This window comes from Rattus rattus, chromosome 5, assembly GCF_011064425.1.
Source record: "Rattus rattus isolate New Zealand chromosome 5, Rrattus_CSIRO_v1, whole genome shotgun sequence".
In the NCBI taxonomy this organism is placed as follows: domain Eukaryota; kingdom Metazoa; phylum Chordata; class Mammalia; order Rodentia; family Muridae; genus Rattus; species Rattus rattus.
In genome coordinates, this window is record NC_046158.1 from 70405700 (window position 1) to 70425585 (window position 19886).

Sequence of the window (19886 nt, forward strand, 5' to 3'; positions counted from 1 at the left end):
TGCTTCTGCATGCCTAATTAGTTACATGGAGAACAGACTGTGTCTGGAAACTTGGTGTTTCAAGTCCTACTTACTTCAAAGTCATTTTTTAACCAATAAGTGTACAAGTAAGATGCAAGCAATAGTTGAAAATATTGTAAGTTCATTGATGGGAACGGGTACACAGAGAGAAACTAATAAATTGATTGTAATAAAAATAAATTACATTTAGTCATTGGGGAAATTCTATTTTATACTTATTAGAAATAAGATAGATACTTTAAAAGTTAAACACAGAATCTAAGTTCCAAATTGAGATACGAATTCACAAGTTGACATCATGAAGCTTTTTTTTTTTTTATGAAATGGTTATTCTAATTTTCAACCATTCATAATGATTAAAACACTAAAATTCTGTGTGCTTGCACTGTACTTCAGTGGATTAAACATCATTGAGCATCTTCACAGTATTCTCAGAGGTGTCATTGAAACCTATCATAATTAAAAAGAACAATAAATGTGATAAAGCGCAACTACCAACGTTTTGGTTTCTTGTCCAAGATCCAAAGAGTCTATGACTTCTTCAAAATCACCTTATTTCCCAGTTCATTTTGCAGTCACTTCTAGGGGCCCCATTGTTATCATCAATTGCTCATATTCTGGCATCACTATGGAAGTTAGCTCCTTCAGGGACATGTAATACATCCAGTGGATTGACCTGTTTCAACAACATGTGTGTTTAAATTAAACCACATCTTTCCACTTTACCAGATTCTCTGCCTGTGCATGATGAAAAAAATTGAAATATTCCAGTGAAAAGAAAATATATAAAAATTCATTTTTTCATATTTATTTTCTGCAACTCTAGTAACTGGTCTAAAATGTGTCACATAGATACTCAATTCAAAACAGCTTTACAAAAGTAAATCAATTAATCGACCTTATTCATGAATGAAAATCATACTATAATTCAAAGAATTAAAACAGTGAGAGGTCAGTGCCCCCTGTATGGGGGAAATTTTGAGGAAAATTACAGTTAACACATAAACAGATTGTAGATAGAATCTTGTGGATTGGTTGATGTTCTAATCATTGATCTCAAATTAATACAGTCTCTTATTTTTTTCAAGTCTCTTCAAGTGTCACATGAGGAAAAGTTATAAATCTAAAATCAGGGTAATGCAAACTAAACAAGAATGTCACATCATTCTCAGTTGTTGACATTGTGCCTATATAAACTAATTTTTAAAGACAAATTAAAATGTGAGAACATTCACCTCAACCTTGTGGACATTTGAAAATGGGAAAAGGTCTAAATACATAGTTGTAACAAAGCAGAAATAGAGTATCATATGTTTTCACAATGCAAAGCAAACACTTCAGTGGATCTTAATGACAGTAAGAAAAATCATATAAGATAAGCATAAATCAGAAGATATTAAATAAATGACCCATATCTAAAAGTATGAGTGTGTGCAAATACCTGAGTGTGTACAAATACATTTTAAAAGGTGTGGAATGCCATGATTACATTTGAGATGTAACAGATGTGATCATCAAAGGATATTATAATCAAACTATGTCTTGATTTCATTACCTGTGAGATTTTCCCTTGGTTCTTTCATTAAAAACTCAACCCAATTATTTTAATATGGCTTCAGAACAGTACATTATATATTATGGGGGATTTATGTCAATAAAGAACAAATTGTGCTCTTTATTGAAATTTTGCAAAAACATGAAGGCTATGTTTTTTTATTATTTAACACATGTTTTTCTCCTTTACTGATGTAAATAAAGTTGCAGAAGGAATTGCCTATGCATTCTAGTTCACAAATTATCACGTTATATGAATATAAGCAGATGTACTACTGTCCCACTATGGATGACCAAAGAAATATTCCCCAAAATTAAACAAGAAACACAATCAGCACCCATATTTAGAGAAGTATCCCAAATTCTGGATTTGCTCTCAGTCTGAAGAAAACTAAATTCCATTGTATTTTTAAGTTCTTAATAGTATTAGAATAAAATCTATGATCCCATACATGTAAAATTGATGTTGAGATTTCAAAAAAGAGTGCAAAAATGGGAGAGGGGATACTCAAACACACTTTCACAGTCTTGGATTTTTTTCTTACATAAATTATTCTCTTCAGGAATAACCTCTGTCAGTTAAGTTCTAAGACTCAATCACTAAATCTGTCCAGAAGAAAAGTGAGCCAGCACTATGATTGTGATGCTTCTATTCATGGAATGAGCTTTCTCATAATCACTGCATATCATAAATAATGCTGAGCTTTGATTTTTCTCATGCAAAATAATATTTTCTACCACAGAGGATTCATTTCAAAAATATCTAAATAGGCAAGTCCTATGTAGGCATGTGTCAAAATAGGTTGTAAGAACTAAATTAATGTGTGTGTGTGCGTGTGTGTGTGTTCGTGTGTTTGTATGTGTCTGTGTGTTTGTAACTTCATCTTCTTTAAATGTCTTATTTTATTAAAGGAGAAAAATTGTGAACAGTTCTGAGGCAAAGCAAGGGAATCCCTCAGGACTTTTTCTTCAGCAATTTTAATGTGTCCCAAAATGTGGATTTCTATAGAAGTTATAAGCTACTTTGACAGCTACTTTTTAGTAAAAGGCTGGCACTAATAAGAACAGAAGGACTTAGTATAACCTGATGTCATGGATGGAGGGGTGGAAATCAGGTGACAAATTTACTAAGGAAACTTTGATCCAACAACTGGGGAAAAAAAAGCAATGACTACAAAACCAAAGAAAAACCTGCGAATCATGTGGAAAAAATCAGACCAAACACTTACAGAAACTGACACTTTACTTCTTTAACAACAGGATAATTTTGGTTATTTAGAAATTTGTTAGATATATAATGTATATTTTCTTACTGGTCTTTGATTTGCATTGTACTATTTACAAATATTTGATTTTTATATCACTTTTCTATCTTAAGTATTTAAAACTGAATCCTTCACATTTGATTCCAGCCTTTTTCATAGTTAAATTTGCAATTAAAACCTCAATGATGTATTCCCGTGACAGATTTTTGTTGAACAACATACTTTAAAATTTTCTCCCAAACTATAAAAATAAGAAGTTGGGATACAAATGTCATGAATTAAGTTTATCAAGGGCAGTCAGTTATGAAACTGCTCTATTTCCAGAATACATAGTTTATGAGAATTACAGTTCTGCTGGAAAACAATAAAATACTATTAGATTATCCTATGATTTTTACTTAGTGTCAAATATTTTTAATTATAAAAGAAAGGATGACATAAAGAAGGTAAAATAGCAAAGTCTACCTTTCGATGTAGACTAATTCTTATCTATTTGTGACAATCAACTTTAAAAATACATTTTTAACACAAAATAAAAAGTAGGTATTTCAAGGGGTGAAATTGAAATCTAGTAAGCAGTATGCTCTGTGTACTTGTGGAATTGTAGTTAAAATAAATGGTGTCTTTAGCACTTACTCTGTGAATACTGAAAATGAAAACAAGAGGCCCATCAGATTCACGTGAAAAATGAAAGCTGCATCTCAGGCCCTTGTCCTTGTCTTCCTTCCTTCTCTGTGACAATGAAGTTTCAAGTCCAGTCACGCAGGGCTCCGTTTCTGGAGAAGCTTCAGTCCAGTACGAGATAATATAGGGCACTGGAGAGACTTGGATGAAATCCAACCGGAAACTCCCCAAGGACATTCTGGGAGAAATATGTCAAATATAAACTCATATTTACTTTAACTACTCCTCTTTAGCTTGTCATGTGTACTTTAAAAATATTTTAAATTGTTTAGATATATGACACAGCCTACTACAAGATTTCTGCTAAAGGGGAAAAGCAATCTAAAATATTTACCACTGTTTACACAGAAATTAAATGTTTACACAATCATTATATCTTGATAGTTGTCATAATTATAAGGGCTATTAAAAATTAATCTATTAACAGTTTATCTATTAATAATAAACAAATTTGTCTGTTTCATAATATGATTGTGCTTAAACTTAAATTCATCCAGTTCAATTTCCTTTAAAATGCACCTCCTACAATGACTTTCTATGTTCCAAATTATGTTATCTGGTTTTTTTTTTTTTTTTTTTTTTTGTTCTTTTTTTTGAGTTGGGGACCGAACCCAGGGCCTTGCGCTTCCTCGGCAAGCGCCTACCACTGAGCTAAATCCCCAACCCATGTTATCTGGTTTTAAACATCTATTTTTTTCAGATCATATGACTTTCTTTCATGTGATATCTTTTACTTCATTTTGTTTAAGACAATTGTCTTTTTTATTTTTCTCTTTAATTACTTCTCATTGTTTGAGATTATAATGATACCATTCCTCACGTTCGCTTTTCTGTCACTAAACACTCCCATAAATCCATTCTTCTTCTATTTCCAATTCATGTTTTTTATTAACTCTTATTCAAATATACTGCTTTTATATGTGTACATATATGTACATATGTATGTATATGTGTCTGTTTATATGTATTCATATACCTATACCTATGCATATGTATATATTGTATAATTTGTTATATAATGTGTAATTTATACATATGTGTATATAATATAGATGTAAATGTACATGTATATGACATACATATTTTTTTTAAATACATAAATGTAACCTGCTTAGTTTTCATGCAGTTAGTTTTATTTATATATTCAGGCTGATGGTTTGTTATGAGATAACTACTTGATAATAATTTTCTTGTAGCAGACTATTTCTCCCACTTCTAGTACCCATTAGTTTGCTGTATTTTTAACAAACATTTTATTGAACTATTCCACGTTTTTTTAGGAAATTATTTAAATTTTGTGTTGGGAAAAATAAAAGTTATAATTTTAAACACCCATGGTGATATGAATTTGTGGTTGGATTTTACAAAAATTTTTTTCTTAATGTATTTTTTTATTAAACTCATTTATTAAGTATGTGTGTGCAAAAGTCAGAGAATAGCTTACAAAAACCAGTTGTTTCCATTATTTATTTATTGTCATGGTATTTACTGTTTCAAAAGAGGTACCAGCAAGAAATCTGACTAGACTGGGGAAAGGGCAACACAAAATACAAAAACTTGGTCTCTGTTTAAAATGTTTCACCATTAAGACTATGTGAAACTGGCATATAATAAATCTATGCTGCTGTCCTTTAAAAAATTGTTATTACTTTTTGTGCATAATGGAAAAAATATGTTATCCTCCTTTATATTACGGTAAATGCCATCTCCTAAGAATCTCAAAAGAATTACTGTCCAGGTGCTGTTGGTGCGAAGTCAAACAGTCCTCTGAGGGAGGAATGAGGGTGGTTATAGGAGAGATAAAAGGGAGACTCATAGACAAAAGTTAGAAATCAAGAGGGCTGCAGGTCTATATTACGCCAGGTACAAATGCATTTCTCAAAATCTTTATGCACTTTTCAGTATTTTGGAAACAAATCACAAGCTACCAGAGACAATTGCTGAAGTACATAGGAAATCTGTACCCACCAGAGGCCTCCCTCTTCCTTCCACGGAGATTAATAGAATATTCGATCCCTCAGCTTGAGCTTCGAGTGTAGCTCCTCTTATTTTTCTGCGAGTAAGACAGGCCTGGAAGTCTGACAGCAGACCAGCAGAACGTGAGCTTCACAGAAGCAGGCAAAAATGGCTTCCTACAAATTATTCCGATGAATTTCCATAGGTGTCCTTAAGTACTATGTGGCTTAGAGGACAAGAATTTATTTTCTCAGTTTCAAAGGCTATAATCTGAGATCACACTAGCAGTAGGATAAGTTCGTGCTGTAGACTCTGAAGAGAATCTGTGGCATGTACCTTCTAGATTCTGAGACTTTATTGGCTCCTGTGGATATTCTTTCATTTGTAAAAACACCACTTCAATCAGTCGTCATTTGCACATGACATTCCTTTGAGTAGGCCTATCTCTATGCCTTATTTCACACTACGGACTACTTTAGCATTAGTATAGCTATTTATAAATAAAACCACAGGTTAAGGTAGAGGAATGAGGATATTCATCCTATTGTTTTCTAAGGGCAAGCAAGAAAAACACAGTCATATCCAATCTATAGTTGTGTCTGGGTGTATTGTGTCAATTTCTGTTCTGTACCCTTGTAATCTAACCACCTCTCTGGAAACCTTAATAATTCACACTGATACTGAAGATCTATAAAACCACTTCCTGTACCTACTAGCTATCTCCTACTATTTCATGCTATGGATTATGCCTATGTAAGGTAAGTCTGTACTTTCCTACACAAGAATGCATTGCTGTTGGAAGCAGTTAGTGGGATAGTAATATGCCTATATAGAAAGTAAACACTACTACACTACTGAATGGCAGGCACTTTTCAGAGGGAAATGCATTGTAATGATGTGAAAACGTAATTTCTCTTTCTAAGAAGAAGAAACTATTTTTGACAGTCCAAGCACTATGAAATAGTTTATCAGGTTGCAGTCATCATTTTCCCTCATCAGTATTTCCATTTAACTACTGAGGTTTCTTCTTCTGCCTCATTAAAGTGTTTACCTCAACCAATATACTTACTGAAGTTGCATATTCAGTCTTTCTTGAATTTTTATTGCAAAATACTGGAAATGATTTTGTGTAGAGTCACAGTTCATGGAAGATGTGTGACAGCAAACATAGGGGAGCTATGTTTGGCATTTGCCCCAAAGTAATATGCCAAACAAGGTACATCGTGGCCAGATAGATGACTCGGTAGTTAAAAGCTTATGCTGTTTTTTCCAGAATACCCAGATATAATTCTCAGCATACACACTGTAGTACAAAACCATCTGCAACTCCAATTCCAGGGGTCCAATTTTCTCATCCAATTTCTGTGTGCATACCAGGCACATACATAGTACACAGATAATCTTAACACTCAGATAATAAAGGGAAATAAATAACAAATATGGATCTACATTCAACACGTATTATTTTTCTTGTTTTATAAGAGAGGCTGGACCAAATATGATCCTGTCAACAAGGTCTTAAAAATGAAAATCCTGCAATAACAGAGTCAATCTGTAGGTATTGCATGAGGAAAACATGGTCAAGGTTGACTGAGAATGAAACTCAAAGAATGTAAAAATAAAAGATATCTAATAGACTTATCATTATAGTTCATTGTAGATCATACAGATTTCTAAAACATGCACAAACACAAATACGATTATTATTCTGAGCAAAAGAACACTTAAGGTTGAATTTTGTCTCAATGGTAGATCCTGTACCAGCATGAGTGGTGACCTATGTTAAATCTCAGGTACTCAAAAAAAAAATTCAAGTAGCAAGAAAAAGGAAATGAAAAAATTGTGTGGTTTCTCATGCAGCAAAATTGATATAAATTTTTCTGCCCAATTTTATAATTTATGAAGTAATAAAAAGTCTCAAGGTAAAAAATGTTTAATTTTTTTTTATGAAGAAAATATAAAATAAAATATTATATTATACATTTTTCATCTTCTTAGCATTATTCTTCATTATTGGAATGTTAATAATAGTCTGCTTCTTCTTTATTATTATTATTTTCTTCAAAATTTATTTCAAATTTCACCAAAATATTTTATATCTGAAATAAAACATTTCTGTTTCAAAACCAGAGATACTGATTTGCATCATTTTGTTTAATCTTCCAATATATCCAAGCAACCTATATTGAAGTGATTGTTCTATTTATTCTAAGATAAATATTAGTAGTTAAATTACAAGAGATCAGGTCAGAAGAAGAGAATAAAGGTCATTGTGAATTCAACCACAATATTGAGAACAGATTATCAGAGATTCTCAAATGAATTTTTCATTCTGAATCCTGTTAGTGTTCTAGTATTCTATTTTAATAAAAACAAGGGAAAAGTTCTGAGTCAATCTCCAAATATAAGAGAGATTTCTTCAAGTACATGCATTTTCCCCTTAACTAGTACTTGCTAAAATTATTGTAATCTGTCACAATCTGCTGAATTCAAAAATGAACACAAGTTGATGATATAAAATGTCATCATATGAAATATAAAGACATATAAAAGGTCTTTATAAAGTAACTAATTGAAATATGTATATATATACACTAATATATACATTAAAATATGTAGATACTTTAATGGAATAACATTTAGTAAAAAAAATGAGGTCATTCATTAGACCTCCTTATAGGTCTAATTAGACAGAAGAAATATATAAATAGGAGGGTTTTACAGAAGAAAGCAAAGGGAGAATGTCAAACTTATATTAAAATCACAAAAATAAATCAATTAAATAAAGAATAACTAATTGGAAGTGGTAAACCTGTTCAGGCTTTCAATAGAAGATGTAATTATATAGATAGCCAGTTATCAGGAGAAAACTTGAGAAGTCAAGAGGAAGAAGGACAGAAAATACAATCACAGTCACAAATAGTGTTGAGACAGAAAGGTTGGAGAACCAGAGACACAGTATCTAAAAGGAATAAAGACCAAGGGACATTGTACATATTTCTAATCCATGCTTCACACTTCTACATAAAATCAACTCAACAAAAGTGTTTTTACAAGGTCTCTTTATTATACAAACTTAAAGTCCCCATTCACTAAGAAACTGATATATTAAACTAATAATAAAAATAATATTTTATTGATATCTAATTTAATGCTAAATATGAAAAATATTAGAAATCTCATTTACTTTCTATCATCTGAGACCACTTTCCTTCTCCATAATTTCTTCATTGCATTTTTCACCTCTGCATTTCTCAGTGTGTAAATCAGAGGATTGAGAAAAGGTGTTCCAATTGAGTAAAATATAGATACCATTTTGTCCAAAGGAAATGTTGTTGCAGGACGTGTGTATATAAAGATGCATGGTCCAAAGAAAATGATAACCACAATAATGTGGGATATGCAGGTGGATAGGGCTTTCCTCCTCCCCTCAGCACTGTGGTTTCTTAGGGAATGAAGAATAATGACATAGGAGACCATCAGCATGAGGAAACTCACTGTACAAATGGCTCCACTGTTGGATACCAGAAGCAGGTTGATCATGTATGTATCTGAACAGGCAAGTTTCAATAGTGGCTGCAAATCACAAAAATTGTGATCAATCACATTGGGACCACAGAAGGGCAAACTCAAGGCCAGAAATATCTGCACTGAAGAATGCACACAGGATCCCACCCAGGCTAAGGCCACCAACACCCCACAGACCCGGTGGCTCATGATGGTCATATAGTGTAGGGGCTTACAGATGGCCACATAGCGGTCTACAGCCATGAGGATGAGGATAAAGATCCCCAGACAGCCAAAGAAATGAAATGTAAAGACTTGGATTATGCACTCAGTGAAAGAGATAGAAGCCTCCTTCAGCAGGGAATCCACAATTGTTCTAGGAGCTACAGTTGTTGAGAAGCAAGTGTCAGACAAGGATAAGTAGAACAAGAAGAAGTACATGGGACTCCCAAGAGCCTGGCTTGTCTTGATAGTAACAATGATAAGCAAATTACCTAGTAATATCCCCATATAAAAGAACAGGAAAATAGCAAACACTATGTTCTTCCTACTGGGATCCTGTGTCAAGCCAAGAAGAATGATCTCAGTCACATTGATATTCAGCTGCATGGTTCATGAATGAGAAGGAAACCATATGAAATGTGTCATCTGCAAAAGATAAAGGAGCTAGTTTTACTGCTTGGTGTGATGGACTATTTTAAGCAAAGACATTTCTTCATCATAAAAATATTCCGCATAATGATTATTAAACTGTTGTTACCACACTTTGTATGCAATTTCAATGTCTTTTTTAGTTTCAAGAAACCTATGATATTGACAACTTCTCCACTGAACTCTCTGTCTCAAACTCTCTGAATTTAGTATGGTTCAGATTAGTTTTGCAGTTCAATTAATGTAAAATAAATGTATACTTTATTATTCACCTTACTGTTTCATAGTAAAAAATTCCTGGTGGCAATAACTTATGTAATATTTTCTTATCTATTGATAATAATCTGTTTATCCTTGGCAGTGATGAAGTGAGGTTACCTAACCCTCACAATTTTTTAAATTCCTATTTTTCATTCATGTTACATAGTTATTACCTATACTTATAATTGAAACTATACTTATTTCTAGGTATTGTTCCTTGAAAGAACAAGAAATGCCAGTAACCTGCAAAAAATCTGGTAGTGTTTTCAAACAATCTTCATGATATTTTATGAATGTTATATATAAACAGAAAAGAATATTCCTTGATAGTAACTACTAAATATCTCAATATTATATCTTAGGCTATTCATACTCTCTGAAATTACATTCAAATAGTAAGGTATTTCATATTATCTATAAGTACATATTTGTATGCTAAATATCTTCATATCTAGGATAATTTGTTACCAAAAACTATATAACTTTAACCATTTCTTAGATTATATAACTTCTGGTAACTTTTTACCATCAATGTACATACATCAATGTGAATGTTTATAATGATTTTATTTCCTTTATACTTTCATAAAATAAATGCAACTTATTTAAGATAAATGACAAATTATAGAATTAAATTGAAAATAATTGAAATATTTATTTAATGACCTGTTTAATAAATGTTATCTTACTTCTTGATCATTTCTCCTTTCATGCAACATTTATCTTCAAGCTTCAGTCAAGAAAATTTCTGTATAGACAGTTGAAAATCTACCATCACCAGTCTCTATTGCTCTCTAATATAAATTCAGTGTCTGTTGAGATGTAAAAGATTTTTTATTGTTTCAAGTGAAATTTCTGTATTTCATTTTGAATGAAATGATTCTTATCTATTACTGTTAATGTCATTCTGATTATAAAGATATTTACCATAATTAACCTGTTGTGGATTTTTATATATCATGGGCAGCAGATGGCAAATAAATTCATAGTTTAGAAAGCTAAGACAAAATCCCAACTGAAGCAAAAGTAAAACTGAAATGTATCAAAATATCTTAATGAGTTTCCTAAATGATTCAAAATGAAAGTACCCATGCTCTGCACAGCATCATATAAGATGAGATGTTGACATACAAACTGAGATTTGAATCCTTGATTCTTGACTCTTGTAGAGAGAATGTTAAATAAGCTATATTCTCCTTTGACTGTGTTTTGAGATTTTTGTTTAATTTGCTTTGCAGTTTTGGTCATTTGTATTGTTTTGGGTTTGTTTTTTTTTTATTTTTTAAGACTTCTTTTTTCTTCATAGGTGAGCCATTGCTGTCCCATGCCTCTCTAAAAGTAGTAATCAATACAACCCATCAGGTTTTCATCAGACATTATAATATACCTCAATGCCCTTAAGACAAATAGCACCAAAATGCAATATGTACTGAAAACTATATTTAATTCAACTTTTCGAACAAAATGGGCAAACTTACAGTTAGCTATGTTGGTCAAAGATAATAGTGAGCACATGCTATGTAGGTATTGCAGGTGAAGGAGGAGATCTGAATATTAGGAAACTTGAAAAGGCAGTGAATAGAGAATGGTGAAAATGAGTGTCCGGTGACTCCTTCCATGGGGGTCTACATTGATATGAAGAGCCCCAAGTAGAAAGAATCTTCTTCTCTGGGATGATAATATAAAGAATCACTGGTGCTGGACGTAATGATATGAGATTTGTGTCTTTCAGCAACTCATACACTAAACTTGACTTCTATTCATAGCTTACAAATTCGTTTAGCCTGTAAAATCTTAAATAAAAGCATTACATAATAAATCCTCTTCAAGCTTCTCAAATTGTATGACTTAATTTCATGATTCATACCATATCCACCACAAAAAAAATTGGGAAATAACCTGGACAGAGAAACAGAAAATCACACTATTCAATACCTATAAGGTCTATTTACTTAACTTGTTTCCTCAATTGTGAAAAATTGCTATGTAGTCATTTTTTTAAGGGCTTAAGATTGATAAGATGATGCCTACACTCTGTAGGGAAGTAGCAAATTAGTGAGATATCAACAACACCCCTATAGGTTTTATTTTCCTTCAACTTCATTACATATATTTTAAGAATCACCAGTAACATCTACTTGAACGTGTATCAGTTGGTTTGAACTTTATCTGGAAAGTAGTTAAGTTCTTAAAGTACATTCTAGGTGCATGTCCACTGATGGTGAAAAATTTTAACTATGTCATTCAATTTTGTAGAAAATAATCATCCTATACTCTAATATACACTAATCCACAAATATTATACTTGTTCATCACAAAGCTGCTAATTCTAAGAAGTTTGTCACAGTCATTATTCCCTAATACCCTTTACTCTAAATTTGAGTTAGGCATTTTTTTTTTAAGTTTTGGGTGACATGGATAGTTTTTGCTTGACATAACTTCATTTGACCACTTTACATGAAAATATATGGGGGATGTTTTCATAGTTTAACACCACATTAAATGATAACAAATAATAGTATATCAAATTCACTCTTCCTTTCCCATACAATATTGATGGCCTTTTACATACTAATTTCATTTTATTAGCATATATTTTATACGCTAAAAATTTTATTGATAACTTCATTATTAAAAATAAATTCTACAATAGAATTATCTTCCACAGCATACTATCATGAACTTTTTAAAGAAAAAGCCTAATCAATTTTATTGTTTCTATATAAATTGTCATCAGTTTTACCAAGTGTTATTAAATAAAAAACATTTTACCCAAAGTGGTACAAGTATATTTTGAAACCACATACTAATTTCTTATAAGAAACTCACTGATTTTAGAAAATTGCTTTTTACCAAGGATAGTATTTTATGTGTATCATAAGAGTAAATTTTAAAAAGTATGCTGAGTTATTAATATTAATGCCTTTATTCCAGTGGCTAGTATAATATTCTAATCATATGTCCAAACAACATATAGAAAAGTAGTAAAATATACATATTTACCAAATCTTCAATAGTGTATCTCTGAGCTCACAAATGTAGAAATAATATTTCTTACCTGTTAGAGAACTAGCTATATATGCCTCATCTACCCAGTATCTTTTGGTAGCAGCTTTCCCACAGGATGCTGAAAAAAAGTATTTCTGCCCTCTAGAGGGAATATAATAGCTCATAATGGTATAAGTCATTGATATTGTGGGCAGCTTTCAAAGTTTCTCCTCTTTGGCTTATCAAAAACATTTCAGGGGCTATAATACATCTCATTTGCACAGTCTGATTAAACTATAACAATATAAAATGAATCATCCTTGATTTCACTAACAAGACATGAGTTAGGTTACAGAGGTGAGGTCATTTATAGCAAAGTTGCCAGAGGAGGAAAAAACAGAAATGTAGGAATGAATAATGAAGCTGACACTAGCAAGAAAGAAAGAAGAAATAACATACAATTTTGAGAAATTAATTTGATCATAAATCTCTGCTTCCATTAAGAATTGGCCTTCCATAGCTGTGAAATAAAATACAGAATGTGGAAAATATAGTATCTCATGTCACTGAGAAGAGACAATCCCTTCCTTTTTCAAGGTTATTTAGTATTACAGATAAAAGTATAAAAAGTTTCAGAAACATGAGATAAATTGAGTCAGAACTTTGGAGAGGAAAAGAAATGAGAGTAGACTATCTAGAGACATCCCCCCAACTCTTGTAGGATGAATAACTGGAGAAAATTAGTCTTTCTAAGTTATAAATCAAAAAAGTAGATGGACTCACTAATGAGTTATGTAAGCAGTCAAATGGGCAAAAAAGTGTCATCAGAAAGAATGACTAGGGTGTCAAGTCTAACAGTGACAGTTTGAGAATGTCTGGAAAAAGAAACTGAAAAGAAAAAAATGTGACTGAGGTGCAAGGCAGAAAGGAGGCCAAGTTAGCAGTGATAGTCTGTAAACAACTACGTTAGTCAGAGGAGCTTCTGGAGTATACAGATGCCTATCACATTCAGAAGGCAGTTGGTCTTTCCAGTTTTAATAATGCTTTCATGTGCATCATATTTATTTTGTCCCTGTGAAATCAAGCTTTCTCTTGGAGATGTAAAATAGGATTTTCTCTCTATTCTGGAGGTATTTAGACTCAACTGGCCCATGGAATCCTTGTGAAAGGATAAGAACAACTGAATGATCCATTTGTAAAAGTGATTTCTCTTGATTAACCATGATATTTCAAAATCAGGGGCATGATAATATGTTTGTTTCTTTTTCTTCCAAATAAAACTGTTAACAAAGACACATAGAAATGACCCCAAAGTCTTTGCTAAGTAGGTGTCCAACCTCAATAACTTTCAAATCCACTTACTTTTGTACTCTAGGTAAATCATACTGTAACCCAGAACACGGCTCCATTCAAGCTAGAACACATAGACCTAGAAGGTCTTTGGATATGATCCTTTGCCAAAGCAGACATGCTCATGTTGCTGGATTAAAATTTACATCTACAACCAAAGTTTATAAAGCATTTGTATAATAATTTCCAACTAAGCACATTTATATATACTTATCTTTTTGCCCATATAACTAGTTCATGATATATAAAATAATATTTTATGTAAGAGAAACTGAAACTGCAAAGTTTATACTGCTTTCTGCTGAGGAAAAAATAGAATATTGCCATGTATAGGTGACCAATAGATCACCAGACATTAAGACAAAAGTAATTGTAACAACCTAAAGTATGCTGCCTATAGCTATGACAACAAAATAAGCATATCTATATATGCATATATATGCATATATATATAGTGATATCAAGTTCTGGGTGATAGTAATAAAGTTATTTTACATTAAAATGTAAATAGAACCTACCCATGTTTCTGCATGCTTGTTGATTACCTTCTGAATAAAATTAGGTAGAAATTATAGTGAGAGAAATAGACATGGGAGAGATGGTGGTTTGTGCCTACTGCTCACTGAGCTAGATACAACTATACGTATTTACAGTAAAGAAGAAAATAATTCCTGAGATGTGAGGAGAAAGACCACAACCCAAAAAATACATAGCCAAATTAATTAAAGCAAACTTATTTATTTGTTTTTTTCTTTTATTGTTTATTTTTATTTACATTTCAAAGGTTATTTTCTTTCCCGGTTTTCCAGACATAAGACCCCCTAACCCATCCCCCTCCCCTTTTTCTATAAGGGCACTACCCTCCCCATTCACCCCCTCTTCCTGAGCCCTGACATTCCCTTACATTTGGTGGGTGAGGTAGCCATCCTCTGCTACCTATGCAGCTGGAGTCGTGGGTCAGTCCATGTATATATAGTCTTTGGGTAGTGGTTCATTTGCGAATTCATTTGTGATTTAAAAAAAAAAACCAGAATAGTGAAAACTATACTCAACAATAAAAGAACTTCTGGGGGAATCACCATCACTGAGTTCAAGCAGTATTACAGAGCAATATTGATAAAAAGCTGTGTAGGATGGTGATTTGCAAATTTCTCTAACTCTCTGAAGGATTCGTATGAATTTTGATGAAGATTGCATTAAATCTGTAGATTTCTTTTGACGAAATGGCCATTATTTATTCTTTTACATGGGCTATATCCACCTAAAAGGAGTGTTTGAAAATGGTGTTGAATGTAAAGAGATAATGGTTTTATACTTCAAAGATAGAGGGTATTTCCAAGTGTGGAATTTGGCAGGCAAATAGATAGATTTACAAAAATATAACTTAACAAGTTGGTAATAACCTCTTGTGAAATAAAGACAGTGTTTCAAGACTGTAATAAAAAGTAGTCATAATAGCAGTTGGTAATAAAAGCAAGTGATTATATAAGCTTTTGAACTAAATCCATGACTATCTATTAATGAAATAGGCATTACAATAACATCTGTAATTAAGTTTAGAGTTGAGGTATAGCCTATTCCTTGAGAAACAGGCTGAATAATAACCAGGAATAAACCTAGTTTGTCTTTACTATAGGAAGACTTTTTTTATTTTTATTTCTTTTTTCTTTTTTCATTTTAATTGGTTATTTTATTTATTTCCATTACAAATATTACCCCCTTCCATCCCCTTCGCAGCATCCTCTCTTCCTTCCCCTGCCAATATGAGGGTAGTTTCCCACCTGCCCATGCACTCCTTTCTTAGTGGCCTAGCATTCCCCTATCTTGGGACATCAAACCTCCACAGGACCAAGGGACTCCCCTTGGGTGAGGCCAGCTAAGGCAGTCCTCTGCTACATGCCCACCTAAAGTCATGGGTGCTCCCTGCGTACTCTTTGGTTGATGGTTTAGTTCCTGGGAGCTTTGGGGGCTCTGATTGGTGGATATTGTTGTTCTTCCTATATGGTTGCAAACCCCTTCAGCTCCTAAAGTCTTTCCTAACTTGCCCATTGGAGACCCTATACTCAGTCCAAAGTTTGGCTCAATGCATTCTCATCTGTAGTGGTCAGGCTCTGGCAGAGTCACTAAGAGGACAGCTTTACCATGCTTGTGTCAGCAATAGATTGTTGGCATCAGCAATAGTGTCTCAGTTTAGTGTCAGCAGATGGGATGGATACCAAGGTGGGACAATGTCTGAATGGCATTCTCTTCAGTCTCTGCTCCACTCTTTGCTCCAGCATTTCCTTTTGCCAGGAGAAATTCTGTATTAATATTTTTGAGGTGGATGGGTGGCCCCATCCCTCAAACACAGTTTCATGCCTGTCCAATGGTTATGGTCTAGGAAGGATATATTTACTTCTTGTTGGGTATTTTGATCTCCCTGTTAGGTTCTGTCTTTGCTTCATCCATCTTATCTAGTTTGGTGGCTGGATATGTATGGGTCACATGTGGGGCAGGCACTGAACGGGTGTTCCTTCTGCCTCTGTCCTAAACTTTGCCTCCCTATTCCCTCCCAAGGGTATTCTTGTTCCCCTTTTAAAGAAGGAGTGAAGCATTCACATTTTGGTCATCCTTCTTGAGTTTCATGTGTTCTGTGCATCTAGGGTAATTTGAGCATTCTGGCTAATATCCACTTATCAATGAGTGCATACCATGTGTGTTTTTCTGTGATTGTGTTACCTCACTCAGGATGATATTTTCCAGTTACATTCATTTGCCTATGAATTTCAAAAAGTCATTGTTTTTGATAGCTGAGTAATATTCCATTGTGTAGATGTAACACATTTTCTGTATCCATTCCTCTGTTAAAGGCATCTGGGTTCTTTCCAGCTTCTGGCTATTATAAATAAGGCTGCTATGATTATATTGGAGCATGTCTTTGTTATATGTTGGGGCATCTTTTGTGTATATGCCCAAGAGAGGTATAGCTGGGTCCTCAGGTAGTGCAATGTGCAATTTTCTGAGGAACCTCCAGACTGATTTCCAGAATGGTTGTACCAGTCTGCAATCCAACCAACAATGGAGGAGTGTTCCTCTTTCTCCACATCCTAAGCAGCATTTGCTGTCACTGAGTTTTTGACCTTAGCCATTCTCACTGGTGTGAGGCGAAATCTCAGGGTTGTTTTGATTTGCATTTCCCTTATGACTAAAGATGTTGAACATTTCTTTAGGTGTTTCTCAGACATTCGGCATTCCTCAGCTGTGAATTCTTTGTTTAGCTCTGAACCCCATTTTTTAATAGAGTTATTTGTCTCCATTCAGTCTAACTTCTTGAGTTCTTTGTATATTTTGGATATAAGCCCTCTATCAGTTGTAGGATTGGTAAAGATCTTTTCCCAATCTGTTGGTTGACATTTTGTCCTAACCACAGTGTCCTTTGCCTTACAGAAGCTTTGCAGTTTTATGAGATCCCATTTGTTGATTCTTGATTTTAGAGATAAGCCATTGGTATTTTGTTCAGGAAATTTTCTCCAGTGCCCATGTGTTCGAGATGCTTCCCCACTTTTTCTTCTATTAGTTTGAGTGTATCTGGTTTGATGTGGAGGTCCTTGATCCACTTGGACTTAAGCTTTGTACAGGGTGATAAGCATGGATTGATCTGCAGTCAAATATCTTCTAAACTTTTGTGTTTATGTTAATTGATTACTGTTATCATCAACCTTGTTCATACAGGAAAACATCCTTAAATAATAGGTGGCAGTTAAAAAGGGAATCAGATCTAATCAAAAGTATGAAGTAGATGTTTCATGTTATAGAAGCCGAGTGTTCAGAAAGGATTCAAATATATATAAACCTTTATGAGGCTCAAGGAACCTCTTGGAAGAGGTTAAGACAAAATTCAAAAACTATACGAGGAAAATATCAGAGTACTGGCTAAAAGAATTGAAGTCAGGAAATAAGCATCAGCTTTCATAAATGGATGTTGCTATGTTAACATAGAGAATGATTGGCCCATATTCGTTTCAAGAAAAGAGATGAAATAATAATGCTGTGGATTGTTGGAAGCATCGCTATCATAAAAAAATCAACACTGAAAAATGAAATTATCAGAAATGGATTTTTTAAAGAACCAAGAAAACTAGAAAAATAATTACAGTTTAATATTAATTTCAATCTAATAGTATCATATCATATTTCTGCCTCAAATTGCATATCTGAGAAAAGAAAATTAACAGTAACATAATGTTTGTTCTTGTAGTTTGTTTTCCTAAATAACAGTGTTCTCATGATATAGACTATTCTTTTGACTCATTCTATAATTCCTCAAATATCCCAAGTAGGAAAGCATCTGCAGATTCATCAAACTACCACATACATACATAAGCACATATCTACAGACTTTGCTTTACCATTTAAAATTCCACTGTTAGAAAGAAAGTTGCCAGCTACACTCTGTCAAGCAAAAAGTATAAATAATGGCAGAGCTTGTTTTCTTTTGGAAGGGGCAAAATATTTTTCTCTATTATTCTAGACATTTAAACACTTATATGCTCGAAGGAGTCATTCAGATGAATGAGGATCTTTAGGATACTCTCCCTTACAAATGTCTACATGATTTTAAGAGAGGAATCCTTCAGTGAGGGATTGATGCTCAGAATAAATCCAAGAATTCTGACCAAGGAAAGGCAAATGTTTGAATAGAGGTAAATATATAAAGAGAATTACAATACTGAGCTTAGAGAGTAAACAGAACAACATTAACACGTGAGAAAACACGTGAGAAAAACTGTTAAGTAGAGCAGAAATATCTCTCTAGTGCAGAAAATAAACAAGGTTAACAAGAAAATATGCAAAGGCTGGCTTCCAATCTCTTTGATGTAACTAGAGATATTTGTTGATTGTTTTATTTTTTCTAAATTTTTTCTCTTAATATATGTCTTAAATTGACAAGAGGTAATCTACAATTTGAAGGACAGTAAACATGATAATATAAATGACAAAAAAATACCATGACTTTGTAACTTAGTGATATACTGCATGTTGAATACACTTAAAAATCCTAAGTAAATATTAATGAACATAAACATGTAAAACCTAAATGCATTTGAGTATTATTTGGTGTTTATTTAGCTCTTTATTTTTTTTAACTTTATTTTTTTGGATAATTTATCTATTTACATATCAAATATTATCCCCTTTCCCCTTTTCCAATACCCCCACCCTCCCCTGTTTCTATGAGGATGCTCCACCCCACCCACCCACCTCCTCAACTCCCTGGCATTCCTTTTTTACATTGGGGAAATGAACCTTCACATGGCCAAGGGCTCCAGTTGATGCTGGACAATGCTGTCCTCTGCTACATATGCGGCTGGAGTAATGGGTCCCTCTATGTGTACTCATTGGTTGGTGATTTTAGTGCCTGGGAGTTTGGGTGGAGTCTGTTTCATTGATATTGTTGTTCTTCCTCTGGTGTCACAAACCCCTTCAGCTCTTTCGGTCTTTTCTCTAACTCCTCCATTTGTGTCTGCTTGCTCTGCCAAATTGGTAGTTGCAAACATCCTCATCTGTATCATTAGGTCTCTGACAGAGCTTTTCAGGAGACACACCCATATATGGCTCCTGTTAGCAAGCACTTCTTGGCATCAGCAATAGTGACTGAGATTGGTGGCT

At 33.3% G+C, this 19886-nt stretch overlaps 1 protein-coding gene across 1 annotated transcript; it reads right to left on the reverse strand.

Moving 5' to 3' along the window:
- Positions 1–8663: 8663 nt before the first annotated feature.
- LOC116900418 (olfactory receptor 4C16-like) lies at positions 8664–9596 on the reverse strand. Its single transcript, XM_032902162.1, has one exon. It carries the CDS (start codon positions 9594–9596, stop codon positions 8664–8666), a length of 933 nt encoding a protein of 310 aa, XP_032758053.1.
- Positions 9597–19886: the final 10290 nt, after the last annotated feature.

Bases quoted from the DNA above. Each gene is read 5' to 3' on its own strand.
- LOC116900418 (XM_032902162.1), bottom strand. From the start codon at position 9,596: ATGCAGCTGAATATCAATGTGACTGAGATCATTCTTCTTGGCTTGACA.